This window comes from Haemorhous mexicanus, chromosome 3, assembly GCF_027477595.1.
Source record: "Haemorhous mexicanus isolate bHaeMex1 chromosome 3, bHaeMex1.pri, whole genome shotgun sequence".
NCBI classification, from domain to species: domain Eukaryota; kingdom Metazoa; phylum Chordata; class Aves; order Passeriformes; family Fringillidae; genus Haemorhous; species Haemorhous mexicanus.
This window is the reverse complement of record NC_082343.1, coordinates 26,952,058-26,978,693: the sequence shown is the minus strand read 5'-3', so window position 1 is coordinate 26,978,693 and position 26,636 is coordinate 26,952,058. Positions and strand designations below refer to the sequence as shown.

The 26,636-nt window shown below is 36.9% G+C and overlaps 1 protein-coding gene across 3 annotated transcripts in view; it reads right to left on the bottom strand.

Annotated features, from left to right (window-relative positions):
- Positions 1 to 1,406: 1,406 nt before the first annotated feature.
- PLEKHH2 (pleckstrin homology, MyTH4 and FERM domain containing H2) overlaps positions 1,407 to 26,636 on the bottom strand; it is a 55,352-nt gene continuing 30,122 nt past the window's right edge. For all 3 annotated transcript variants that reach the window (XM_059841167.1, XM_059841169.1, XM_059841170.1), the window contains 19 exons: positions 25,601 to 25,737; positions 24,411 to 24,521; positions 24,063 to 24,149; positions 23,389 to 23,547; positions 23,043 to 23,123; positions 20,692 to 20,871; positions 19,804 to 19,912; positions 19,588 to 19,700; positions 17,282 to 17,461; positions 15,227 to 15,324; positions 14,583 to 14,760; positions 12,786 to 12,941; positions 11,322 to 11,419; positions 10,806 to 10,947; positions 9,935 to 10,080; positions 8,232 to 8,361; positions 7,257 to 7,343; positions 5,439 to 5,576; positions 1,407 to 4,181 (listed from right to left, as the gene is read on the bottom strand). In XM_059841167.1, the coding sequence (XP_059697150.1) occupies positions 3,999 to 4,181; positions 5,439 to 5,576; positions 7,257 to 7,343; positions 8,232 to 8,361; positions 9,935 to 10,080; positions 10,806 to 10,947; positions 11,322 to 11,419; positions 12,786 to 12,941; positions 14,583 to 14,760; positions 15,227 to 15,324; positions 17,282 to 17,461; positions 19,588 to 19,700; positions 19,804 to 19,912; positions 20,692 to 20,871; positions 23,043 to 23,123; positions 23,389 to 23,547; positions 24,063 to 24,149; positions 24,411 to 24,521; positions 25,601 to 25,737 (2,513 nt within the window). In that variant the 3' untranslated portion in view covers positions 1,407 to 3,998. The remainder of the gene's footprint in view (positions 4,182 to 5,438; positions 5,577 to 7,256; positions 7,344 to 8,231; positions 8,362 to 9,934; positions 10,081 to 10,805; positions 10,948 to 11,321; positions 11,420 to 12,785; positions 12,942 to 14,582; positions 14,761 to 15,226; positions 15,325 to 17,281; positions 17,462 to 19,587; positions 19,701 to 19,803; positions 19,913 to 20,691; positions 20,872 to 23,042; positions 23,124 to 23,388; positions 23,548 to 24,062; positions 24,150 to 24,410; positions 24,522 to 25,600; positions 25,738 to 26,636) is intronic.

Genomic DNA, 26,636 nt, shown 5'->3' with positions numbered 1-26,636 from the left:
CATTACTGCAACGATGAGAGTATAAAAAGCAAAGGTATTTTTACAGTGATTTACTCACTCTCAGAGTTGGCATATTTGGAGGATGTTGCAGTACAGATCTGAGCACAGTAAAAGTGTGTACAGTTAGTAAATGCACTGAAACCCAATCTGGAATTTAAATTGGGAGTTTTCGGTATATTTCAACTTTCTGTGTTTCTTCTGCCCTAATAAACTGTAAAAAATACTCAAAACAACACACACACAAAACTTTTCCCCCCTAATTCATTATTACTGAGTTACTTATCATCTTAGTTAAAATTAACTCAAACTAATGGATTGCACTAAGCTGTATGGACTATTAAAGCTCTACCTAAAGCTTTAAGTGGTGCATTCCTTTACACAAGAATGATTTTCTTCCTTCAGAAACCATTAAAACCTAGGAAAATTGGTAGTCTGACAAGAAACTTCAACACCAAATACCTATCTCCCTTCTTTCATAGGGAAATATATGCTTTTATTTAAAATTTAAACAAAATTTAAATATAAAATAAAACCCATTAAACTTATTGATTGTATTAAAACCTTAATGCTTTATCCTTTGCCAGGTGTGCTACAGGAGTAAATGGGTCTTGCTTGTCCTAGAAATCAGCTATTCTTTTGCTAATACTGCTGCTCAAAAACTGACAAGGCAAAGTGAAGTTCACGTAACATATTAATTTTCATTGCATTCCAAATAGTCTTCTCAAAGCAATGTGATTGTTCATACAGACATTTGCCAGTGATTTTTCAATCACTGTCAAGCTCAGATTCATTGGTCATTTACACAGATTGTTGATTCTGAGCACTAACTCAAAGCAATCACGAAAGATATTCTAAAGTTCATGGCAGAAGGTGAAATCTCCTTGCATGTGCGCACATATTAATCCCACCCTGCCAATAGTTCTACAACCTAGGTTCTGCAAGCTTTGAGCATAGGAAGTTTTCCAGCAACAGTCCCAGAAGCTGCTGCTCACTGACAGCTCCCACAGTATCGTCACTGCCAAGGTGAGAAAGGTCAGGTTCCTACCTGGGCTTTAGTCCTGGATTAGGTAGCACAGTATGAATTTCTTTGGTGGATGACTTAAGGTTAAGACTGAGCTGTGGATCACTCATGGGGCTTGGGCTGGTGGGGAAGGCAGAACAGATTATCTGCTTGGACTGTGAAATTTTCAGCCTTGCTGTCTTGCATTATGTGATATTCTTTAAGTAGCTGTGGAGCAAGGCCCTGAGATATAGAGAGCTGTGTTTGGGAGTGTGCTTGCATGTGAAAGGGACTCCACTTGCTGATGCTGTTACCTTGAAGGGAAGTGTCTGCTGAGGTTACTGTCACTACAGAAACCTCACTCTTGCTAGTCAAACTGGAAGCAGCTCCATTGTTTAACACAGGGTTGTCACAGTAACTGTGAGTGCATTTATTTCATAAAATAACACAGCATTTCTGGTCATGTGACTGTGTGGGATTAATGGTGACCTATAACAAGCAGTTAGTAAATCTGGAAAATCATGCCAAAAAGAGGGAACTAAGGCATGAATTGCTTCTGATTACGATGATGTAGGGACATACTGCAGCAGCAAGGGCCCAACAAAAGAAGCAAAGCAATGTCTGTAGAGTTTCCTACCCAGAGGCAGGCAGGAAGGGCATACTCTGCTCATAGATTGTACTTTATAAAACAACTGTTTGTGATGTTGTTAATGAAATCTCCAAATGTACACATCAGCTGTTTGTATTGTTTATCATGTTGTCTCAAAATTCAATATAGATTTTAAAAACTACCTTATCAAGCTCACTAGCAAAATGCTCCACTTTTTTCCCTTCTAATAACAGAAGGTGATCTGCCACATCATTTGAAATTGGTCAATTAGGAAAGACTACTAGTTGGAGTAGTCCAGGTTATCATAATTTCATGATTACAAGAAGACTTTTGGGTTTGTAAATTGAAGTTTTTAATCATATTTGAGAAGCTTTATACTGTAACCTGATGCAGTAACATGTTTGTATTTGTAAACACCCTTACCCCCTCAAATCTTTAAGTTAATTATTCTGCTGATTGCAAAGGGGTGTTAATTCCTAAATGAATTTCACCATGGGATCTGTATCACTTCCCATGGGGTGTAACAAGAAGTAATGCCATTGGTCTCTTGTAGCTCCTAAGATGCTTCCCTGGATGATGGCAGGGGACTGGCTGCCTAAGAGGAGGTAAAACCTCCAGCTGCTGGTCCTGCCTCATGGAAAGAGAAGGGTCTAGTGCCCCAACCACCACCAAAGGGTGGAAGTTACCAGGAAGTTAGCAGGAAGCCCTTTCCACCTTGCAAAATGAAAGCATCTGGATATAGTGAGTTGTTTGGTTGTAATTTTCAAGAGGAAGCACTGGCCCATGGTGCTTGAGTTCTGTGGACTTCAGTAGCCGTGGGAGGACTTTGAGAGCTTTTTAAAGAAAGCCAGCTTGCCTGTCTGACTTTCCCCTTTTTAAGACCATGTTCTCTTCATGGCCTGCATCTCCCTTCCAATCTGTTTTAATTCTTTGGGAGAATACTGTATCCCCTGCTTTTAACAGAGGGCAAAAAGCTGAAAATACCTTTTCTCTCAGTATGAGCATTTGAAATGTTTAAAGAACATGAACCAGAGATTTTTCATTGTGAAATTACTTCTATTTAAGTAATAATAAAACAAAAACCAATGAGGACTGGCTATAAGGGATTAATGATCTGTGATCATTAACATGAGCCAAAGTGGAAACTGTAAAATGTCCATGATTTATGTTTGAGTACCTTCTTCATGGTTGTACCTAAATTATCTATGAGAGTATGGTGCTGATCCATTTTGGAGCCTGCAGAAGTGGTTTATTTGCATTGGAACAAAAAAAGAGAGGGCTAGAAGAAAAACAATGGATGTAATTTCTATATATTTGACCTATGTAGCACCTGAAAAAGGCAACTGGAAAGTGCTCCTAGATCCAATAGTGCAGATGCAGCATCATGTCTTCAGTGTGCAAGAACATTATATTAGTATTATAATAGGAAATGTATAGATACAAATTAAAAACAAGAAGTAAATATTATTTGGACTCAAGGTATATATTATACATATTGTACACGGATTTTAGGTCTCCAAGTTTACTCACAACATTTCAGTCAATGGTTTTCTATGTTGTTCTTGTGTTTTGAATTGTGAATCATTCTTGCCATTTGTATTATATTATTATTATGGATTAAAGGAGAAATTAGGTACAGGGTGTTGTTTAACAGATCTGTACTAAATACAGTGTCTATCCAATTTAGATTTTTTCAAAAGGCTGGAGCAGAGAAGGTTTATTTAGAAATTTACCAGACCAAGGCTGAAGATTTGCCAAGTAAAACAGCTGTATAACAAAGGCTAGAGTGTATCATGAGAATACTCTTAAAATTTGTAATAGTTACATGATGTGCTTATGTGTTTGTTGTGTTTTTTTTTTTTCAAAGAAGAAACAATTATACACAACTTGTTCCTTTTAGTCCCATGATACTCGTATTGCAAATAAGGATGGTGCTGGAAGTGAAAAGTATTTTGCATTTGACTGCTTTTCTAAACAAAAATTCCTTTTCAAAATGAAAGTTATAAAACTGGTCTAATTTTGAAAAATAGAGGCGAAGAGTTGAAGAGAGTTTGATCCCTGAGAATATATCTGTAAAACTGTAAAATCTATACAGTTTTTTCCAATTACACCTTTCTCTATCATTATAAACAGATGTATTTTTTCTGAGCTGTAGGCACAAGCAACCCCCAGTCAATCATAACCCTTAAACTGACTCATCATCTTTCCAATTCAGGCCAGAGTTTACCTTAAGGGCTACTCCTCTTATATGCAACTGAATGAATGTAAACCTGTCCACCTTCCTTTTGTTTATGGAGCTGCTTATGCTCTACATCTTGTACATCAGAAGGTTTTCAGTCCATGTAGAAACCCTCAAAGAAGAATGCATTATCATGATACGTAATCCTTTCATAACAAAGTGGGACATTTAGTTGGTCTGTTGATTGCAAGAAGTGGCTGGCTCCCCATCTCCTTGAGTTTCTGTCCACTTTGAGGTGCCAGTAATGCTGGAGCAGAGAGGTGATGAGCAACTCCTTTCAGCTGATGAAAGTTGTTAATGTAGCTGGCAATCAGTAGAGTGATCTCAAGAATCTATAACAGGAACATACAAAACTCTTTGAAAAATACAGTGATGTGTTTTGACTGCTGAAAAAATAGCTAACTTTTTAGCAAGTGACAATCACCATCAACTGGATAAGTACTTGTACTTTAACAAATTAATGATGGGGAGAGGAGATAACTAATAAAGCTTTTTTTATTGCTCCTTTAAATAATGTAATGTTATTCCCATCAGGACGTACCAAAGATACTTTGTCTTCCACATCTTAAATGATTCAGAGATGACTTCTTTAATTATGAGAGAGATGTTGAAGTCCAAAAGATGACACCCTGAGAAGTTTTGCCAGAGAGCTCAGAGAACTCAAGATGCAGGGTAGATGAAGGGAATAAAGACTTTGGGGAGGTTTTTATCATATTTTCTCTTTGTGACCCATATAAACCTTGCTGAGATACTGAACAGCTTGCCCAGAGAAGTTGTGGATGCCCCATCCAAGGAAGTGTTCAAGGCCAACTTGGATGGGGCTCTGAGGAACCTGGTCTAGTGGAAGGTGTCCCTGCCCAGGGCAGGGGGGTCAGAGCTAGGTGATTTTAAGGTCCTTTACAATCCAAGCCACTCTGTGATTCTATGAGGTTCTATAAGGGCACAATCTGAGGGAAACTTCAACATGTTTCTTTTACTATGCTTATTTGTATGAAGAATCATGTTTTGAACCAAATCTATATGTGGAATTTTGCATTATTTCATAAATTTGTTCAAACTAACAGCAAAAACTCTGGTTTATTGTTTGGGGTTTGTTTTGGTTTGTTTTTTTTTTTTTTTTAATATAGTCAAGAGAATCTGGATTTAAAAAGCAGGACTTTTTTTTTTTTTAACCAAAACGAAAAATATCCTAGGATTTCTAAGAATTGACTGATCTTTTAGATGTTGTGTGTTACAATTTCACTGTAGAACCCAAATGTACTTTTTGAAAAATCATCTCTGGTGCTGATTAGGCAAACAGAGTAGGTTTTAGGTACTGCATGTAATTTCTGTCCTTATCAGCCTTCTTTGTCCTTCTATGAAAAATTTGGAATGTTATAGACAGTGACATGAAAAGAGCAGGAACTCATCAGTACTGTCACAGTTAGCCCTGACATTAGTAATTATTTGATCTCTAAAATCATCTAGCAAAAGCCAGTAATCTGAGCAGGCTGGGATTAAAAAAAGGTGTTTCCTCTTTCACATCTGTTAGGGATTACCCACTAGAGAGCACAAAAGCAGATGGAAACTGTGTCAGGTAATAGACCAACCTTTGGCTTTGTCATGGCAAACAGGTGTTTTTCAGTTGATTTGTCCTTTGTCTGAGCATTGTTAACAACCAGCATAAAATCGTCTTGATAGCCTCCAAAAGTCATCAGGCTCTTATATGTGTATGTAACTGTCAGTCGCTGAAAAAAGGAAACACAAAGCTGTTAAGCAGGACAATGCAGGAAAAACCGATTATGACAAATTATTCTTTAAAAAATATAATTACACCTATATTTTTCAATGGAGGTAGCCTCTTATCAATCTTGAAATTAACTATGAAATTTGGGATAGCTTCATTTAGACCTTCAGGATGAGGAATTTTCACTGTAGATGATAACTCTTCAAAGTTTGACCTCTGTTTCTATTCCAAATTAATTAGATAAAAGATGTAAGAACATTTCAACTCAAGTGTGTAATTCCATTTATCCAAATCTTGATTGACTTTGAGAGAAGTTAATCTTACAAATTCCACTTGAAATTGAAGCAGTATCTAAATAAATTAAATGGCAGACTAGGAGACATCTGAAGGAATTTAACTCCAGGTATTCTTTTTGTGCAGTGGTATGTTTTGCAAACACACAAATTAAATTCTGTTCTCTTTTTTTCACAGCTCTGATGAAACATAAATGCTCTTCAAGGCTCCTCAGCTTTTTATCCCTCGATTCTTACTGTTCTGGGTTAAACACCACAGTACTGGCCTTCAAGTTAAAATCAGCATTTAATTTATTGTTACACCTCACATTAATTTGCTGCAGATGTTTGCATTTAAAATTCATTGTCAGACAACATTTGTACAATAACTGACTTAGTGTCCTTCCTTAGTAAACCTCTTTTTGCCCCAGTTTTGAAATAGTATTATCTCTACCCCTTGCAGCATCATTTCTGATATCCCTGATCCTTCCTACAGAAAATCCTGATGTTCCCTGGAAGCTGAGCATTCCTTGAATGTCACATAAGGCCTGCCAGTACTTAACCTGGCAGTGCCCTACAGAAATGCCATAGCACCAGGAGCAGTGTTGGTAGAGCTCTCTGCAGTCTGGTGCAAGCACATTTTGCTTGTTCCCTGAGAGCTGCTGTTTCCTCTCCTCATGCTCTTTGTTTTATTATTTCTTTAACTGCAAAGAAATGTAATGAAAAGGCCCATATCAGCACAATTATAAAGCTGAGATTTTAATTTTCTGATATTCAATATTAGCACTTGCTAATAGCAGCATGCCATTCTTTTTCTTTGCAGGATATAAATGAAAGCAGGGATCTTCTCAGGCATTGCTTTTCACACTGATTATGAGTCGTTTTCTATGAAAACTTGTATTGCAAATCAAAGAAAAATCTGAGCCCAAAATGACATAATTAAATAACACTGGGTTACATTACCTACTATTAAACAAAAATAATACAATGAAAATAACAATCTATTAAAGTAACTGCTCTTTGCGGAGTGTATGTATTATGAATAATACTAGAAAATTAAGTCTCCAGGAAAAGAAAATTAATGTTATTGTAATAACATTACAATAACTATGGATTTCCTGACATCTGAATGATTAAAACATTAACATTTCATTAAATGATATAAAACTGTATCTGATAAACAAAAATAAATTCTGTGCAAAGAATTCATTACTTCTATTATTAGTGCTACTGTAATGATGATAACATTAAAGCATTTTAAAAGGAATGAATTTTTGCTTTAAGAGAAGGACTAGATAACTTAGCATGGAAAGCTAATGCCATCTTTTACATAGTATGGTGGTGAATCTCTCCAAATAATTAATACTAAAATCTATCTTGACCAAATTTGAAGTAGAAATTTCACTTACCATGGAGCTGTAATCCAGGATGCTTATTCCATCTTCATGGACAGCAAACCATATGAAGGACTTCTCAACTGAGGCTGTTGCTAGAGGCTACAAAGAGAAATGTTCTTTAGTTACTACTTCAAAATGAGGCATATGTGAATAATTATTAATTCTCAGCTATTACAGACCTCTCTCCATCCACAGTTCTCATTTCAATTCCTTCTCAGTGTAAATTTCAGGAAAGGAATTGAAATACCTGCCCAAAGCCATGTTGGTGGCCAGTGGCAGAACAATGAACTCAAACTAATACGCTTGAAACCTACCCTGGTGCTTGGTCCAATAAAATATATAGTCTCATTAATAAAATAGTCAGGTGTCTTACAGTTTGTCCACTAGCTCATATATCTAAACACACAAAGAAGAGTGTGCTGAAAAGCAATTATATATACACATGAACATGTTTACACACACACACACACACTGGGTTTACCTATTAAAACTGAAGGCATGAGGTGACAGTTCTGTTTAACAGAGCTGTTATTTGAATCAAAAGAACTAAGATACCAGTAGTTAAGAGAAATTGAGAAGGGGCCAGCATAAAAGGGAGTGCTCTAAATACCTTTAACCACATTTAGTCCTTCTGCAAAATTCAGCTTTCACAGCCAGCTAATGATACCTTTTCAATGTTCTGTTAGTTATCAGGTAAAAAGAGTCTAAACCTAAAAGGCTATCTCAAACTAAGATGGAAGGAAATGGAAACACAGATTAATAATGTAAAACAAGCAATAAGAGCATTGGAAAGTTACTATTATGATACACTTAGTACTATGGCTGTTATATTTCACCAGTCTATGACTTAAAAAGTAATTTGACAGGAGGTTCAATCAGCTCATGTATACACAGTTATTTTTAACAAAAATGTACTATTATTTGCAAATTATATTTATATTTAAGCCCCTCCTCCCCCCCCCAATCAAGCTCATTAAAATGTCTCACTTTTGCTGCAAACAGTTTAGCCCCAAAGAAAGGCCATTTCCTGGCCACGGTGAGGTAAATGCGCACGCAGTCTGCGGCGCTGTGCCCGCGCAGAGCCATCCATCTTGTCGACAGTCGCTGGCAAAGCTGTCTGTTGAAATGAAGGATGGAATCTACTTACTGAAGGGAATTCCAATGCTTGCCCACAGCAAGTTTAATGAGCAACAGAAGAATCCATTTCTTAAAATGGTAATTTCAGTTAATACAAGGACTATCACTGATACAGTATTAAATAAATCCAAAATGTCATTTAGTATTTTAATGCACATAAAAATTATGAAGTATCTTCTAATTTCTGGAACATTATGATTAAATATTGATGTAGCAGTGGCAGCATAAAGGCAGAAAGTCTGGGACAGCTTTTAACGTGTCTCTACAGAGAATCAATGTACCTTTATCAGTACTCAACAGCTATGTCAGCTGTCATTCCAAAAATCCATCCAGCTTAGCACATATCTTTACCTGTGCCTGGTAGGAGGCAAGAAAGACGTGGCTTAGCACTACTCCCTTTTAGTGTGTCTGGGCACTGCTACCCAGAATGCTACTCCTGATGCACAGTGTGTTCACACTGGGGCTTTTTTTCTGACTCCTTTTGTCAATTTGCGGCTCCTTGGCAAGTTGGTTCAATACTATAGAAAAACTAATTCTCAAAAAATGCTCAGCCCAGAATACCTTTCTAGGACACTGACCTGCAGGGAGGACTTACCCAGCAGCCATAAGGTTATAAGATGTAGCCCAGGAAAAGGGAGGGTTAATGTGTAGTAAAAGGAGATCCAGCACTTGCAGCTTTGGTCTTGCTGTTTATGAAGTCAAACTGCACCCTTAGCAAACACAATATAGGCAATAGGGGAGGCACAGAGTGATTCTTCCCATGCCACCAATCCCCAGCTCAGCCAGTTGGTAGTGTAGGACTACTTAAACAGTTCAACAGATGTTTCACTTTTCCTCCATGAGTTAATCTAATCTGAGACCTTTTATAATTTGTTCTTTGAAGTTAATTGCATAAGTCTGAATGCCCCATTGGCTTTTGAGTATGTAATGTTACTATGTTCATTTAATAATAGCTTTAAATTTTCTCAACCTGAAAATCTTCTGTACTGAAGAACATTTCTGTGATGTCTACTGGACTTCAAAACTGCTGTATCACTGACTTTGGATAATTTATTACACTGTTCCACTTATTTTCTTGTCAGTAGGTGTTGATTTAAATGCCTTGTAGGTTATTAATTTTAAAAAAAGTGATACCTTACTACTAAGTCCACTAAGTTACATGTTGCCAGTTTGACTGGCTGCCACAGATTGCACACTAGAAAAACAAACAGATCATGTCCTCATGTCCTTTACTTCATAACTCTTTAGTCTGTGCACAGTCAGACCTCATTTAGACTTGCTGTATAAAAAAAATAAGAATTTCAAAATTGCTGCGTTTTGTAACACTATCCAGTAACTGCTGCATCTCTTGCTGGAATGTGTTATTAATAATGGTCCTTTGTTTAGATTAGAAATGTGCAAAGGAAATGGGTTGTTTAGATTAGCAAGAAAATGATTTTCAAACACAGGGTAGGCCAATATAGCTCAACAATACATTATTCCCAATGACAATTAAAACTCTTTGTTTCACTCCTAGATCTTTAGAGAATATAAATCAAAAGACCCCATCTCACCTTAACTGTTCATCTGAACAACCTTGCTTGTATCTCTTAGGGTAGAATCTCTCCAAAACTTGCTTTAGTGTTTGGTTGGACTTGGACTGGGAATTGACTTGCCCTGCTGGAGTTGAGAAAGGCCGTTCAAAATCTCCAATCTCTACCTAAGGGGAAGTCCATGAAAAGAGTTTTTGTTACTCTAGAGTAATTTTCTAGCTGGATATTATGAACTATCTTTTGATCTGTTCGACCAAGTATAAAAGAAAACAAATTTGTCAAATAATATATACTTTTAACTGATAAAAAGTCACACTAGTGATTTTTTTTATTTTCTATCTACCATGGAAAAAAGCTAAATATCAAACACAAATTTTACAGACATAATATTACTTCTGCTCTTAGACGGCTATATCTCCAGCTGACACAAATCAGTTTACATTTATTGAATAACAACATCAAATTACTTTCTCAAAACCCTTCATTTAAGCTTTAAATTTTTTAAAAATAAAACATCAAGACCATGTCTAGTAAAGGACTGTTAGACTTTTATTGAAGAGCTGTTCCTTTGGAGAATTAACTTGCAGAAATCATGGAAGGAATAGTGAATGAAGAAATGGTACATGATTACATGATATTAAATGCCAGAATGCCTTGCTGTGCAAGAGGGAAAGCACATTTTAGCCATACTGGTGCCAGCAGCAGCCAATGCTGTAAAGCATTTCCACCCCAGTTAAGAATTGCCTTACACAAAGATCCCAGCCCAGTCTGTTTCCTGCCCACTCATACGTAAAAGGTGAAGGTCAATTGAGTGTCAAGCAATCCTGGATCAGTTTGTTTAAGATTTTCTCCTGAAAAACTGCTGTGTGAGTTATCCATGCATAAAGATTACCTGAGCTAAAAGGGCTGTCAATTCCATCGCTAATTCTTTGTTTACAGGGAAAAGTCCATTGACTATTTGATCATTTGTCTGATACACTAGCAGCAGCTTCTCTCTGTCTGTCTCGCCATGAACTTGAACTGAAAAATAAAGCCTACAGAAAAGACAGAAAGTTATTAAATAAAGAAGATATGGAAATGCATTAGCCCTGAGGATTAGCAGTACCTGCTCTGAATGTGACATGTTTATTTCAGCAGCAAAACACATTAGAACATCAACACTTGTACTTGAACCAGTGGGTAAATATTTAATGTCAGTCTTCTGACTTCAGTGGGGATTTTTTGTAGCCCTGTTCACCTCTTAAGAACTAAAAAAAAGTAACTCTATTTAAAAAAATTCTCCTGTTACACCCATTTACTATTTTTGTTGCAAGCTTCAAGTCAGCCAGTGTTTCTCAGATGAAGAAACTGCAGAAAGTGAAAAACAAATCTCAGGACAAGGCTGAGATATTATACTTGCTAAACAAACCTGTTTTTGTAAGTAAGGCGGACAGTCCTTGTGCCTTCACATTTCCCAGGGTGTTGTTCTTTGGAGGCTTGCTCCCATTTTGAAATAATGTCACAGATCTAGAAGGAAAGCAATACAAAACTGATTTGGCATGTCTTCCTATTTGAAAACACCTTGAAAAGGAACTGTCAACTTATTTTAATGTCCTCTACTATCACCTGTTAGATACATACACAGCTTGGATTTTTAAACTCACTGAAGTGTAACTTTACTTGTATTTCTTAGTCAAAGTGTTTAATAATTAACATTTTTGGTTTTTGTTTATCCTGCAACACATGCACTGCCTTTGGAAAGAAGCCATAACATGGAAAGGCCAGGTACTTGATTTAGCAGCTGCCAATGAATGTGTAATAACACAGAGTGAGTTGTTATATAATTAATCAAATGCCTTTGATCTCTGCCTTCTCCTTCTGCTACATGCCCAAGTTTTTCAGGTCCTTTCGCATGAAGTTTGTTAAAAAATGCAGCAAAAGTGGTTCACAACAATCTGTATAGGTGGGTAGGTGGGCAGATGGGGAGGAGGTGGAGTAGAACAGAGATCCTAGGACCCCAACTGGGCTTCATGTCACCATTCCTTCATAAAAGAGCCTTCCTGGAAGCAGTAATATGAGTAGTTTCTAAAGTTACAGTTACCTAGAAAATAAGTTCATCTTTTATAAATTTTGCTTTCCTTTTGGTAATTTTTCTGGTTGTGGTGACACCGCTTGTTTATCACCAAGACCAGGTTGTACAACACCTTGTAACTCAAAAGTGCAGCTGTGAACATTGACCAAAGGGTGCAAAAAGCTACTTGGTAGAAATACAAAAAATTAATGATTCAATAGTTGTTAAAAGACTTGGAAAGGATCGAATATTTTACTAAAGCACAGATTATATTGCCTTTTGTCACTCTTTACAGCTAAGAATTTAATTCTAGCAATAGAGGGAACTAAAATTTAGAATTCAGGACAATGGCAAGCCAAAAATTGGAAATTTCTTAAATTGAGCCTTAAGCCTATTCTGTATTAGAAAAGGAACCATTTCTCTTTTTTAATTTCCCAGGATCTCCACCCCAGTATCAATGACTTCTTGGACCTCACATACACATCTTTTGGAGCTATATCAGAAATGTTGACTAAAATCTCTAAATCCATGTTTGATTCTAATGCTCCTTAAAGAACCATAACAGTTTACTTTTTGTTTTTTAACACAGCTATTACTTCTCTGAATAATATGGATCTCTTGGAGAAAGCTTTTAACTGTAGTTCACTGAATGAACTTCAGCAACTGAAAAAGTGATCTTTAAAAAAAAAAATCTTTCACATTAAGAAGAAAGACAGTTTTCAGCCTGAAAAATGTTTTCCTTTACATTGTCTGAAGAGATCTCTGTCAAATGAAGATACTTCATTTTTTTATATGCACAGCCCATTAAAGGCTTTTGTTTACCTTGATGTTTCCTTGAAGACAGTGCTCTATATCCTTGCCAGAGGGATCATCAGAAAACAGTGCAAATCCTGACTGAGCTGGTTTCCTCATCCCTGTATCTTGGTTCAGAGTGTTCAGAAATTCCTCTACTGTGGTAGAGGCATCAAACCCAACAACCTAAAAAAGAAGCCAAAATGTATTTTGCTATCAAACTCATACCTGTTCCCCCTTTAAATCTAAGATTTTGAAATATAATACATCTAGAATAATGGTGGAACTGTAAGACCCATTTCATCCATTACTGTAACTGGAAATTTAAAGTTGCTGTAAAGGGTCTGAAAATGATTTCCACATGGGAAGTCAGTTTAGTGGAATTGGTTTCCTTGCACTTGTTACACTTGGAATTCTATTACAGAATTTATATGACAGATAACAGTCTAGTATCTGAGCTTTTTGTGAAAAATAGCACTTGAAAAATGACGATTATAATTTCCTGTGCCTTTCAATATAGTGCAGAAGCAAATGAGATCAATTAATAATTTTTCATCATGTGCAACTTTAGAGGGATATCAGGTGACAAATCTACACTGGCAGATCTAAAATAGTTTATGAATGTTGCTTTGTCACTATAACACAGGTTAGTAATACACAGAACCTTCTAAATTTTACTTCTCCAAATATGAACTTCTGTTTGCTGTGACTGGTATGGAAGCTTTTTAGCAAGAGATGGCAAATAACTTCTTTACAGATAGAAGTAGTTGATGTTCACTTAAATCTGTATTGAGAGTGTTTTCCTGTATTTGACATGTTGAAAATGTTTTGGTAATAAAAGGTCTTGAAAATGGATCATGAACTATTGTTTGAACTTCTCAGTGCCTGGCATTAAAATAAAAATCTGATGACTCTTCAGACATTAATACAGGAGTTTTTAATACCACTATAATTTGCTGATCCCACTGAAGTAATTTATGTATTTAATTACAATTTTCTTAGCCCTTGTAACTATACAATTTTGGACAGTAAATAACTAATGAGCAGTTTCTCCTTTTTTTCTCCAAACTTCAAGTTTGAATCTCTTTAGGACGATTTAAAGTATGTTGGTTTTTTTCTGTTTTACTGGGCAAGCAGTAAGCAATTAAGAAACTTAGAGATGAAAAATGCAAAGTACTTCTGTGACAATCTGAAATTAAAAATTTATTTGATACAGCTTTGATTTCATATAAAAAATTGCTTTCTATCTAGGAATACTATGAATTGTTAAAACACTTCTCAGCCATCTCTCACAGCTGGAAACATAAACCAGGATGTGAAGCAGCATGCTTGGAAGCCCATGGAATGTTTCCTAGGGGCTTTGACTAATGACATCCCCAGAGAGTTAAGAATGGAGCCATGTTTGTTCTGTAACAAATATGGTTATCCTTCAGGACTGATAATGGGAGTTACAGCTGTGCTTCCAGGCCTTCACTGAGATATTTAACTTCCAAGATGTCTGATGAAAGGAAGTGGAATTTAATACCTTTCCTTTTCCTTCAGTCTAATTCATTCATCTGGTGGTCAGGTTAAATAAGAAACAGAGTTTTGGCAGTTCTCACTCTTACAAGGTTTTGCTTTTTTCTTTCTCTTCAAGATTTTTCCCCCAAACCTTTACTCTTAGTTGATCAAATCAGATCACAAGTACTTTGTGCCTGCCATTGCTGGCTCTGGCACAGGACGAAACTTGAGCCATGTTTACCTTACTCTTTTTGATGTACTGCTTTGCGTATATGCTGACAGCAGGGGGTTGGGAGAGCTCAGGTTTCGTGGCCTGCATGACATTACCTGATATATGCCATTCATGAAGTGAACTGGAATACTGAAGGGCAGGGAATGGTGGTAGGGGTTTCTCAGGAGAGTGGAAAGGATTTCCATTCTGGAAGGTCTGGCTTCTCGGTCTCCATTCTGCTGGGTACGTTCTACGCAGCGCTGGCAATAGATAGCGTATTTCCCAAATTCAGTCCTGTGGCAGAAAGAGAAATAAGGCAGTTCCTGGGGACTGATTGAAAGGATAGTAAACTGTGAGTGAATATTTCTGGAGAGGCCAGATGGGAGGACATTCAGATTTCACTCTCTGAGATTTCCAACACATTTTTTTGCACGTGGAATTAGAAAGAAAATTAGTCTACTGAGACCAGCAGAATTGTGCCAAAGATGAACGTGGCTCAGGGTGTGTTGTGTAACTGCCATATTTTGGTTTTCACAATTTTGCAACATAAGTCAGAGTATGCACTGCAAAATATTTTTTTTTAAACTTATAACTTTCCCAAGTGATGCACAGAAGTAACATGTACTATATTTTAGTAGCAATTCTACTCAAATTAATTTTAAAATATATGTCTGAAGATCTGATATATTACAAGAAAGATTGAAAACAAGGTACTTCAAAAAGACCAGTTGACTAGCTGGGTAATAATATTCAGGCACACCTGGAGTCTGCATTCTTCTTTAAGTGAAGTTTAAGAAGCCAAAGGAATGGATGCTGGGGCAGGAAGAGTCCAACACAGAGGGCCAAGAGCTGCAAGCCCTGAACAAAAGGAATACATTCACGGTTTTAAACATCCTACAACATAAAACTCCCTGCTGTGGCTGCTGGCCAGCAGTGCAGCTTACTGTGCCAAGTTCAGACTGCTGAAATAGGAATGAAAAAACAGAGAAAAAGCTGAGTAAATAAGCATATAACCTCACTGAATGTCCCAATACCCTCTATCTATTTACATGTGTACACCCAGTTTCTTTTGGGGCTGGAAATGGGAAAGCAGTTGAGTTTGTATAAAAAGCAGTTAATACAAAGGAAAATAAATACTTAGGCTGCACAGCCAAGCATCATAATATGAGGAGAAGCCTGTGCAATTTTAATTCATCTCTTCTGTTACACATATTATGAAGCAACACATAAGACATTTTGTCTTCTACTAAATTTACAGTAGCTATTGAAAAAAACAGTAATTCAATATTTTGGTATATTGTTGTTACTCAGTATGCATTCACTGGTTTCACTTAATACAGAGTGCTCTCATGAACCCTGATATACACTTAATAACATGGTAACTACTTTTCTCACAATCAGTACATCAACGCTTCACACTGAGATTTAAAAAACAGTGTTTCTCTATCTTGATTTATCTGACTTGTCTGGTATTAAATAGAAATTTGACAGCACTGGCACAGATACTCCCTTTCATCAAGTATCTATACTTTGATGGAGGATAGCACTGGCTCTGTTGAAGGTATGCACTGCAACAGGAGCAAGGGTAGGAGACTAGAGCAGGAATTTAGGACTTTAAAAACTTAGTGTAAGGCTGAAAACATTTTACTGCATATATTAGCTCTTAAAATCATTCCAGGGGGTTAGGATAGCAACAACTTATTTATCTTCATCAGAGGGAAGGCCTTGCCAATGGTAAGAAGAGTACCAAAGAAGAATTATAGCAAATATAAATTCCATCAGCCATACGTAGCTTCAGTGCATGCTAATTGACATGAATGTACCATGTCTGTTATAAAATGTTTTAGCAGTGCACATACTGAATCATTGAATGAAGGAACCTTAAAGATCATCTAGTTCCAACCCCCTGCATTGAGCAGAGACACCTTCCACTAAACCAGGTTGCTCCAAGATCAATTCAACCACCCCTTGAACACTTCCAGGGATGGGGCACCCATGGCTTCTCTGGGCCACCTGTGCCAGTGCCTCTCCAACAGCAGCCACCTCCCAGGTACAGGCTGTTTCTAGCCAAGAGGTATGGCTGCTGGTCATGTGCTACTTTCTGTGGGAAGACAAAAACATGTCTCTTACAGAAGCCTTGATATGGTAACTCCCTTTCTCATTTTCTGATCAATTTCCTAGTTCTGTAGACATTGCTCCATCCTAAGTGTAACATTCCAGTTCTGTTAATTCTATGCAAGCTCCAGGTATTGGTATTCTTTTCAATTAATTTTGTATCTGGATAGCATTGAATAGCTGACAGTGGACAAAGGGAGGAATTTCATGTATTAATAATGCAGCATGCAGGGTGAATGCAGAACAGCATGGCACACAAGAGAGGACATCTATCAAAAGCCCTGAGCCTTATCTGATATTCCACTACATGACACCACAGCTTTACTTCACACTCATGCTCTTGAGTCATTTGCTATGTGGTTTAGCCCACCAAGCTTCCTGAGGCAGCACCTCTCTTAGGAAAGAAGCAGTAAAAAAGAATTAGGTTTCTTACATTCTTACTTAAAACTTGACTTGAAGACAGCCCATTTTATGTCCACCCTTTACAAACAGCATGGGCATAGATATATTCTACCACCAAATAGACAAACTTTGTTGGAGGATAGCATCAGCTTTGTTTCAGGAAAACACAGCACCAGTGAACTGGATCTTAACTCAGCAGATGCTGCAGAAGAGCAGAGCGTCTTTGCCATCTTAAACACTCTGCGTAGTTCCTTCATTGCTGCTGAAATCAATACTATTAAAATAAATACTGGGTTACCTGGATTGGTCCTGCCTGGTTTTGTGGATGTCGACGCCTGGTCTGTTTAATAAGCTGGCAACAGATCTCATTTTGAAGTTCAGGATGTGTGAGGCAGATCTGCAAAGCACTTTGGGCCAAAGATACATGGTAATCAATGGCAGGAGAGTCAACTGCAGCATTTATAAACAACTGGCAGGTCTAGATATAAAATAATAAGCAAGTGAGTTTACATACAAGGGAGCTTCAGCAAATCTTTAAGATGTTCTGTATATCAAAAGTGTACTTTAACTGAAATCACAATTAGTAAGTTTATCAGTAGACTTGGAAAATTCTGCTGGTTCTGCAAAATGGGGCGAAAAGGGGCCAGAATGGATGAAAATCTATACAGAGAGACTTGAGATTAAACACCTCCTACGACCCATGCTTTTCACTCTGAATCTAATGGAGTGAACTATAACAGGAGTTGGAACAGTTGTGGGGGCAGGCAAGTTTAAGGACATGCTGAACACAGCTCACCCCTCTACAGGACTTGGAAATTCAATGTCTACAGCTCTCCGTGCCAGACAATGTAAAATGCTTCTGTAAGTAGTGAGCACAACATGGCAGCAAATACACAGATAAAAAATCCATAACTCAGAGCCATTGATTTACATCTTGGGTTTCCCTGGTATTTTTACTGTAGGTTAAGTATGACCTTGCCTATACCCAGTACTGTCTCAGGAAAGCCAGCATTTGTTGTGCTGTGTTAGAAGAAAGGATATATATCACTTGTTGCATGTACTGTATACAGTAGTTGAATTTTTAAGGGATATAAGCAAAAATACAAGAAGTGGATGGAAGCCCAATCTATTTTTAGTCTATTTTTATCATAATGGGATAACTGAAACATGATGTGATCTGTTTCTAAATTCCCTACCTGACTTCTAAGCTGATTTATACAAGGTTTCAATTATGGTCATACCAGTAATCTCTAATTTACTTTAGGCAAGTGTCTGTGATTTGAATTAGGTCTGAAAAGTGATTTCCAAGTAGACGTAAATTTATTTTTATCAAAGAAGTACATTTCATTGTAAATTTTCGTGCTGCAGGATTGCAGAAAATAAGATGGATGTACTTCTTTGAAATGCCAGAGATACAAGCTGGAAAGTTTGCCTAAAAGTGTCCATGACAAAACATTCAGTGCTTTTCTTGAATTCCTCCCTAGATCTGAACCATAACATCTAAATTCTCCAGACAGTTGATGCTTCAGGGAATTTGTTCTTTAGACTAATCTAAGCTTTGTGGAGAAAGTTCCTTTATTGAACCTCCGTGCCTTCCAACTTGTAATTTATTTCACCACGTACAGACAAAGGAACAGCAACATTTTATTTTGTCTCTGAAATAGCCTTTATAGCCTGGCAGCAGGTTAATGGCAGTGCAGTATATCCCCTCTCACAGGCATCAACTACCTACCTGGCCTCCAACTGGGAAGGCTGTAAGGCAGACAGAACTTCTCAAGAACCTAGCTGTGGCTCAGTGGTTATGAACCTCTATGTGTCTCCTAATCATAAAGCATTTTTACTACACTGAGACACATATATATGTATGTGTATTTTTAAAGATCTGTGAGAATCTTTAAAAGTGCACTCAGCTCTTGTGAAATACTTCTAACAATTTTTCTATGGAATATTTTCTCTATTTATATTACTGAATAATTGGTCTTTTAAGAATAGCTACTTCATATAAAAATATTTTCTTTTTATTAAAGAAAGCAGTACAATCCCTGCTTTCTATCTCAGTTTTAAATAATCCATGACTTGCCTAAACTTAAAATTTACTTTGTTTTTTCTCTGATTTTTAATATATCTCCCAGATGATTTAAATGTATCTACAACAGAACTTTTGCCTATGATTTTTTCCCTGAATCCAACTGAAAAAATAGTATTTCAGATACAGTTTTCTGAATGCAGATATCTGTCCATGCTGTTAGATTCTTTGGAGCTATGAACTTCAAGGTAAAATTATTATCACTCATGATGGTCATGGATTTCTCTACTAACTTGCACTTTATCAAAAACTTATCAATAAAGTAGGAACACCAAAAGCTGAAGCCTAAACTGCTCCCTCACAACTAAAGTTTATCTTTACATTGGATGTGATAGTCTTTGGTGAGTAATATTTTGAGCACATTTTGCTGCTGTCTATTAGTTACCTCCACTAAAGATAAAAATAAACATCTCTTTTTTCTAATCTGTTGAATATATCTAGTAAGCCAACTAACAGCCATTCTTTAGCAAAGACTTAAAATCGTCAGTTAATAAAAAAGGCATCTGCTATGGTTTTACCTTAAATAATTTAATTGCTTCAGTTTGCAAGGCTTCTGATGGCAGTGTTGTAAGAGGGGAAGTAATTCCTTCTTTGCTATGGCAAAGGGTAGGATGTCTCCAAATTTGAGAAGCTAAACGGATAAAATATATACATTTTGCAATTAGTTCAGTTCGTAAGTACATTTACTAAATAAGCATTGGAAGATCAGTGTGTTGAAATGAAAATAAACTTACTGGCATCACCTTCCACATTTAATAATTTGCACAGAAGTTGTTCAAACTCAGATCCAACATTTACAGTGGTACTTCCAGCTGCAACTGTCAGATGATAAAGCCACGTGTCCTAAAGCAGAAAAACATAGCAGCTCACTCGTTCTGTGCGGGAAGGAGCTGCTTCATCAGGATTCTGCTCTCAACTTAAAACCCTACCATGCACTCCTTTTGAAGCCCAAAGGAGTTTGCCTTTGGTTGAATAAACACACATTCATGGTCTCTATGTTACAAATATTAAGCAAGGAAGATTGGACAGGGCTCTCCAAAAGTTTTCACCCTCAGAAATCATGTATAATTATCAGGGCATTCTTCCTCTCCTCTTCCAAATGCTTAAGTAATTTTTTATCAGTGCCAGATCCTGCTAACCTGGGGATAAGTCCAGCAAGCAAAATGAGGTCTGCAAGATTTCTTGGGAACAATGAAGCAACAATAAAAAAAATGGTTTTAACCCCGCCTCTCATTGCTCCTTTACTACAGTAGGGCACCTCTCTGCTATGTAAGTCTTGTCAGTGAAAATGGATACAGTACCCTGTAACCTCTCAGCTACAGCTCTGTCTACAAGTTACTGTGTGTGAGCAAAATTCTCATTACAGCATATAAGATATTCTGCACCATCTACTTATGTAGGCAAGCCTGCATATTTTTGTCTATTTTTACAAGGATTATGTACACTAGCATTGATTTGCAGACAAACTCTGATGGATGTTAATAAAGGAGAACCTTCTCCTTATGATATGAAAATACAAGCCGTGTGACTTGTAGTCTTTGTCCTCCTCTAGAAATATTCATATCGCAGCACCATACTCATAGATGTGCTACTGAAACTCAATAAAAACATCCATTTATTACCTTCTCGTGTTTGGATCCTATAAGAAGATAAGTGGGTCCTTGGTCTTTGGGGTGGATAACAACAGTGTAATGGGTTGATAATAAACTGCGACCACTGGCTTCGTAATCTTCATCAGAATCACAGGATCTATCAACTTCTTCAACCTTTGCCTCAAAAAGCTTGATTTGACCAAGAGGAAACTAAAAGGAAATATCAAAATTGGTGTGAGGGGTAATGTTTGTTTCAGTGCCTACTGTTTTTGTATTATATATTATTATATTTATTATGATATATGAATTTTTTCTTATTCTGCAAATAGAAATTAAAACATGAACTACCATCCCTACCCATTTGTATTTACTCATTTTAAGTCCTGCCAAGAAATGTCAGATAAGCCAGATCTTGCAGAGAGCAAAATGAGACTGATATGTGCCAAAGTCTGAAAATGAGGTTTTCAAAAATTCTTTTCCAGATCTGCCTCTATATATAGCTAATGCAATAAATGTATGTTAGGGTGAGAGAAGTTCTTCAGAGTTCCCAAAGCTGGTTCCAAGCAAAAATTTCCTGTGTCAAGCCTAGAACTTTCATTATGATCTTGTTATTTTAGAGGACAGGAATGTATTGTTGATGTATCTGGTTTGTTCATACTCTAAATTCAAAAGTTGGATTTTTGTGTGATAGACCTTCTAGTTGGTTTCTTTCTCCAGTCTGAGAGATCACAGAGCTTCAATGTTGAGATGTTTATGTAGTTAGCATCATTTAGCAGAAAATACTTAATCTGAAAAAGCCATTGAAGAGGAAATTTTCACAGAAGTAATTCTTTCATATCCCTTATCAACAGGAAGGCTCAACAAACATAAATACAGCATGAAATCTCTCCACAACTGGGTGACAGGACTGAGAGAGGCTGACTGGCTGCTCTACACAAAACTCCTTCCTCTCCCACAGCACCACTGGTAAGGATTAAAAAATGATGTGGTGATTTGTATTTTCTGTAGTGCTTCTGAAGCATTCAACTTTTTGAGTAAGATAAGATTCTGAGAATCAAAAGATGTCGTTTCACATGCAAGTAGTCAAGATTGATTTATTCACCAAGTTTAACTAAAACACAATTGGCTGGCTTTTTAGTTTGAATTCCATTTTGAAAGGAGGTCAATTAAATGGATTCCATTATTGTATTAACCACTGCAGATTGTGTAATTTATTTCTGCACAGCCACAGTCGGCTACAGAAAACATGATTTTAATTAGCATATTGTTAAACATTAGAAATAAAGTAGCTTGGAAAACTTTTCATACATATTCTGCTTACAAAAGCTGAATTCTCATTCTGTTCCAAGTTAGCAAACTTGTTTCAATTTTATTTTAAAAGGGCAGCTAAACTTCTTCCAGATGTGAGGGAAATATTCACAAGAATTCAGCAAAATTCTTGACTAAAGAGCATGCTAAAATGCCAAAATACTCAGTGGTAAAAATGTATAAATTCAGATATGTTAAACAGAGATTTTTCCCTAGGAGAAATTGTAAGTTAATTTTAATGTCTCTGTAGGATGAGCTTGAGATTATACTCTAGCCAGTTGATTCCCAGACCCTGTTTTACATTGTTTTAAAGAGCAATTAAAATAAAATGTTTTGATGGATGGTTACTGCTATCTTATCCATACAGTTCTAGAAATGGGGTTTTGTTGAAGTTTAAAATGGCTATAAAAGGAAAGGATGACAAAGGGAGTAACAGGCTCTATGCAAAAACTATGAATTAGTGACTCCAGTGTGATTATCTTCTTCAAACAGAAGTACAAATATGAGAATTTCTACTGATTTTTTTTTTTTTTTTTTACAATGGCTCAGTGGACTGTTCAAAATCCTGTTTCTGACCTGCCTCCATTAAAAATATGCTTCTTGATGACAAAATATAATGCCTTGGGAGCAAAGGGACAGGTCATGTCTAGGAAGTGTCCTAGCTCCTGCAGCACTGTGGACATACAGTGACATACCAAAGAACGGGATCTGGAAGTCAACTGAGGGACAGAAAGAACATTTAAATTCTTGAAACTTGCAGTCACTGCCCACTGCAAGAGACATAAGAAAGGGTCTGCTTCCAGAACTACAGCTGGGTATTTTCTGATGCCTGTCAGAAAGTGACACCTGAACTCCAGGCAAACCAGTGTCCCCCTTCATCTAAGGATAACATGCATAACATGGATCACATCCTGTAGAGAGAGACTAATGGGTGTGGTCTGCATTGCTTTCTATTAGGCAGAATCTTCCAAGCTGACAATCTGTCTATAATACCAAGGCCAACTGTACCTTAATAAAGCTGTAGGTTTCTGTTTAAAGTCTACATTCTCTGAATAAACAAGAAAGGGACCTACCTTGTCTTCTTGATTACGGAAATAATACAAAGTTTTTCCAACTAGGGTACACCAAACCCTTTTGGAATATCCATGTTTCACCTGTAATTACAGAACATCAGTAATAATCACAGACAGAGAAATACTGACTATTTTCACCATCTCTGAACTTTGATGATATTGGGAATGCGTGTCTTGGATCAAATTCCTATCCACATCACTGGACATAAAATTAAAACTGTGTAACTCTATTGAGGGCAAAAGAATCAGAGCATTAGATGAGATGCTCATCTAAAGCACAGTAAGGCCACTGTTGGCCTAAACAATGTTGGAAAAAAGCAGACTGTGGGAAGAAGTGTTTTCCTACCTTTGTAAGTAATCCTTTCATGATTGGCTTGATTTCAGACTGTACAAAGAGTGGGCTGGCAGCCTGTATTTTAAGAACATTCTGCAGTACTTTGATCCATTCCTCTAAGATGTTGGGGGAATCTGCAGTCAGGTAGTATGTTCGTTTCTCTGTGGTCAGCTGTGTAGTAACAAGGAGTCTTGAGCTTCAAGAATTGACATATTTGACCCCACAGTGTGGGATTTTTAACATACACCACCCTATGCAGCTTCGTAACTTCAGGGAGTTTATCTTCCCTGAAGTACTTTTTAGTAATGAAACATTCCATGACCAGGCAGAGCAGAGACACTCATTTTAAATCTTTATCTGAGAAGTTCCAGGACATCAAGTTGAGAAAACTCAATTCTCCTTTCAGGCAAATGAATTCTCTCTACCCCAATGGCTGACCCCACAACTGCTCTCTATTTCTATCCCATAAGTGATTATCTAAACTTTGTGGCAATACTAAAAAGACTCCAGGCAGGCCTTTTTATATTTTCTGTCACTGAAACAGTTCTTTGGTTTCAAATGAAAAGCACTGATTATTTAATTCCAAGTCCGCACTTGGACTTCCAGTGCCACAGGGACTGGAACAAGGGGCTGGCTTTGGAGATGGAGGGAATGCTGAAACAGCAGCAGAGGAGAAAAGAAGGCACCTGAATTGTTTGTTTTCCATCACCCCTTTCAATGTGGCTGGATGCATTTAGCTCAATTTGACCTTGAGGCTTTCGAATAACATCACTCTGGTATGGAAAGAATAGAAAAAGAATATTTTAAATCTACCAACAAACAGCAATAAATCAATATAGGACTAATTTAAACATTAATCTTGATAAGTACTTTCTAGTTAGACATTGTGTACCTTGTACACCTCTTGAGGAAGTGAGTACTGAATCACTCCCTAACAGCTCAGAAACCAGAAGTGCATTTTTTTTCCTCCTAGCAGCCTTAGATTATCAGTAAACAATCTAACACAAAACAACAGGTAAGTTACATGTACTTACTGGGGATTTGTAATATAGCAGTTCACCTCCTTTAAGCACAAACCACCGTCGTTTCCAGGTCTTTACTTTACCACCCATTTTTAACAGATATCCAGATTTTTCCAAAGGTTCCTGGTTGTTTAGAAGTTAGATAAAAAGTGGTTAGATAGAAATATATACCTCTGCCCCTCAGAAATAGGTATAAATACGCACACAGAGATATATTAATGACTTAAAAGCATGCTAAATAATAATTATAGTATTTGATGAATCTTTTAATCCAAGAAAAACATTTTTACAGGCATCAATTAGGACAAATGTCATGCACATGGGATAACAAATGCATATCCCTAGTTATTGATTTAGTACATGAAGGAGAGAAAGTGCCCCAAACTATACAAAATAATGAAGAATATGATGATTTTACTTTCTAGTTGTTTATATTAAACAAGGAGCAAGATGAATAAAAGATAAATGTGATCTTTTTTTTCTCAACTCCAGGTCCTAACCTGAAAACCAGATATAAAGCACTGTAATTCTGAGCTCCTCACAGACAAACCTCTAGTGTGTACCTCTGCAGAAGAGAGCTCACAGTTTTGCTCTGTGAAGAAAGCCTAAAATACTCTTCATCAGCAGGCAGTCAATGCCCTTGTATGTTAAGACACTAACTACTAACACAAGCCATTAGAAGCTCCTGGAGGCTGACCAATACCTCATAATGGTTTGGTTTCTTTGGCCTGTCCTCACATGTTACTCTACTTAGGATTTCTCTAATGTTTTCCCTGTATGAGGAAAGGATAGAAATTTATTACTGCACATGGGTTTCCACTCATGACTTCAGCTCCTTCTTGGAATGCCCTTCTATTCACCTAACGATTCAAATAATAATTTTAAACTGTTCTGAGTATTTCATATGCAATTTGATAGCAGGCCTCGTTCCAAAAAAGGAAATTTCAAGTAATTTGAATCGTATTCTGGAGTTGTTGACCTATTTTTCCTTCATTATATAAGGAAAGCTTAGAATGATCTTCCACTTTCCTTCACTAATTACAGTCTTACTTGGCTAACACTGTTGGTATATTTTGCTGTTTGTACTCATAAGGCAGTCTGTGAGTCAGCAAGACTGAATGAAAAGGTTTGGTAGCAGTCTTTGAACATAAATATACACACAGTACCTCAGGTGCACTTCTTCACAGAACTTCAGTACTCACATTTTTTCCATTATCACTAGATGAGGACGAGGTCTTAGGAAGTTTCTGCTCTGGCTCTGAATAGTCTGTATCTACTGAATATGCATCTGGAGGAATAGCATAGTCACTCTCCGAGGTCACAGAAGACAGAGATGCACCTGAGGTAAATGAAGAAAGAGGGTTCTTTTATTAGAAACAACAAGTTTAGTAATTTTAGTAGAAACAACTGAGATCAGAATAGCCATGCAGAAAAAACATCTAAATAGAATCTGCAGGCAAACATAAGTATCAACATAAATCCATCAGGAACCAAGGATTTTTTTAGAATATCAGCTGAACTATAAGCACAGTGCTAATTCTCAATTTATTCATAATTAAACAGTTAAGTCCCTTGTAAATGGAACAACAAAAAAATGTCTTCTCTATATTATCACCTTCTGTTGCATTACCACAGCTTCTTTAAGGAGGGACTTAGAGCCATGAATCATATTCACTGTCTAGAAAAAACCCCAGGATCTTTAATTAAACTAAGCAACCTTCCCCCTGCACTTTCTCTCACTCACTATAGCATCCAGATTTCTCAGGCAACTGCCTGGGTACTAAGAAGTCATACTCAACATCTGCTTTGTGTTGAAGCTGCAGGTGACTGTGTTTTGCAATCAGTATGGATTTGTATACCAAGGTTTTCTACAAGTTTGATTTTCATATTTCAGAGGGATTTTAGAGTTTATTACCTTTAAACCTGAAAAAAATGCACCCTGCTTTCAGCTCTAGTGGATCAGTAATAAAAATTCAAACTCCTCCCTCATTCATTACAGAAATATTTTCATGCATGTAAACGTCTTCTTTGGTAAGGACTAGTGTTCCCCTCTGCAAGGTTATACTTTCCAAAACAGAAACAAAAAGCTTTTTTCCTTTGTTTCAATAATTTCCCAACTCATTTGCCAATTTTATTCTTAAAAAAGGCTTTTCTCATTTATTGCTTGGGTAAGCCACCAAGACTTTGAGAATGGGTTCTTCTCTTCTCACGATGGATCTTACATAACAAATTGCAGCG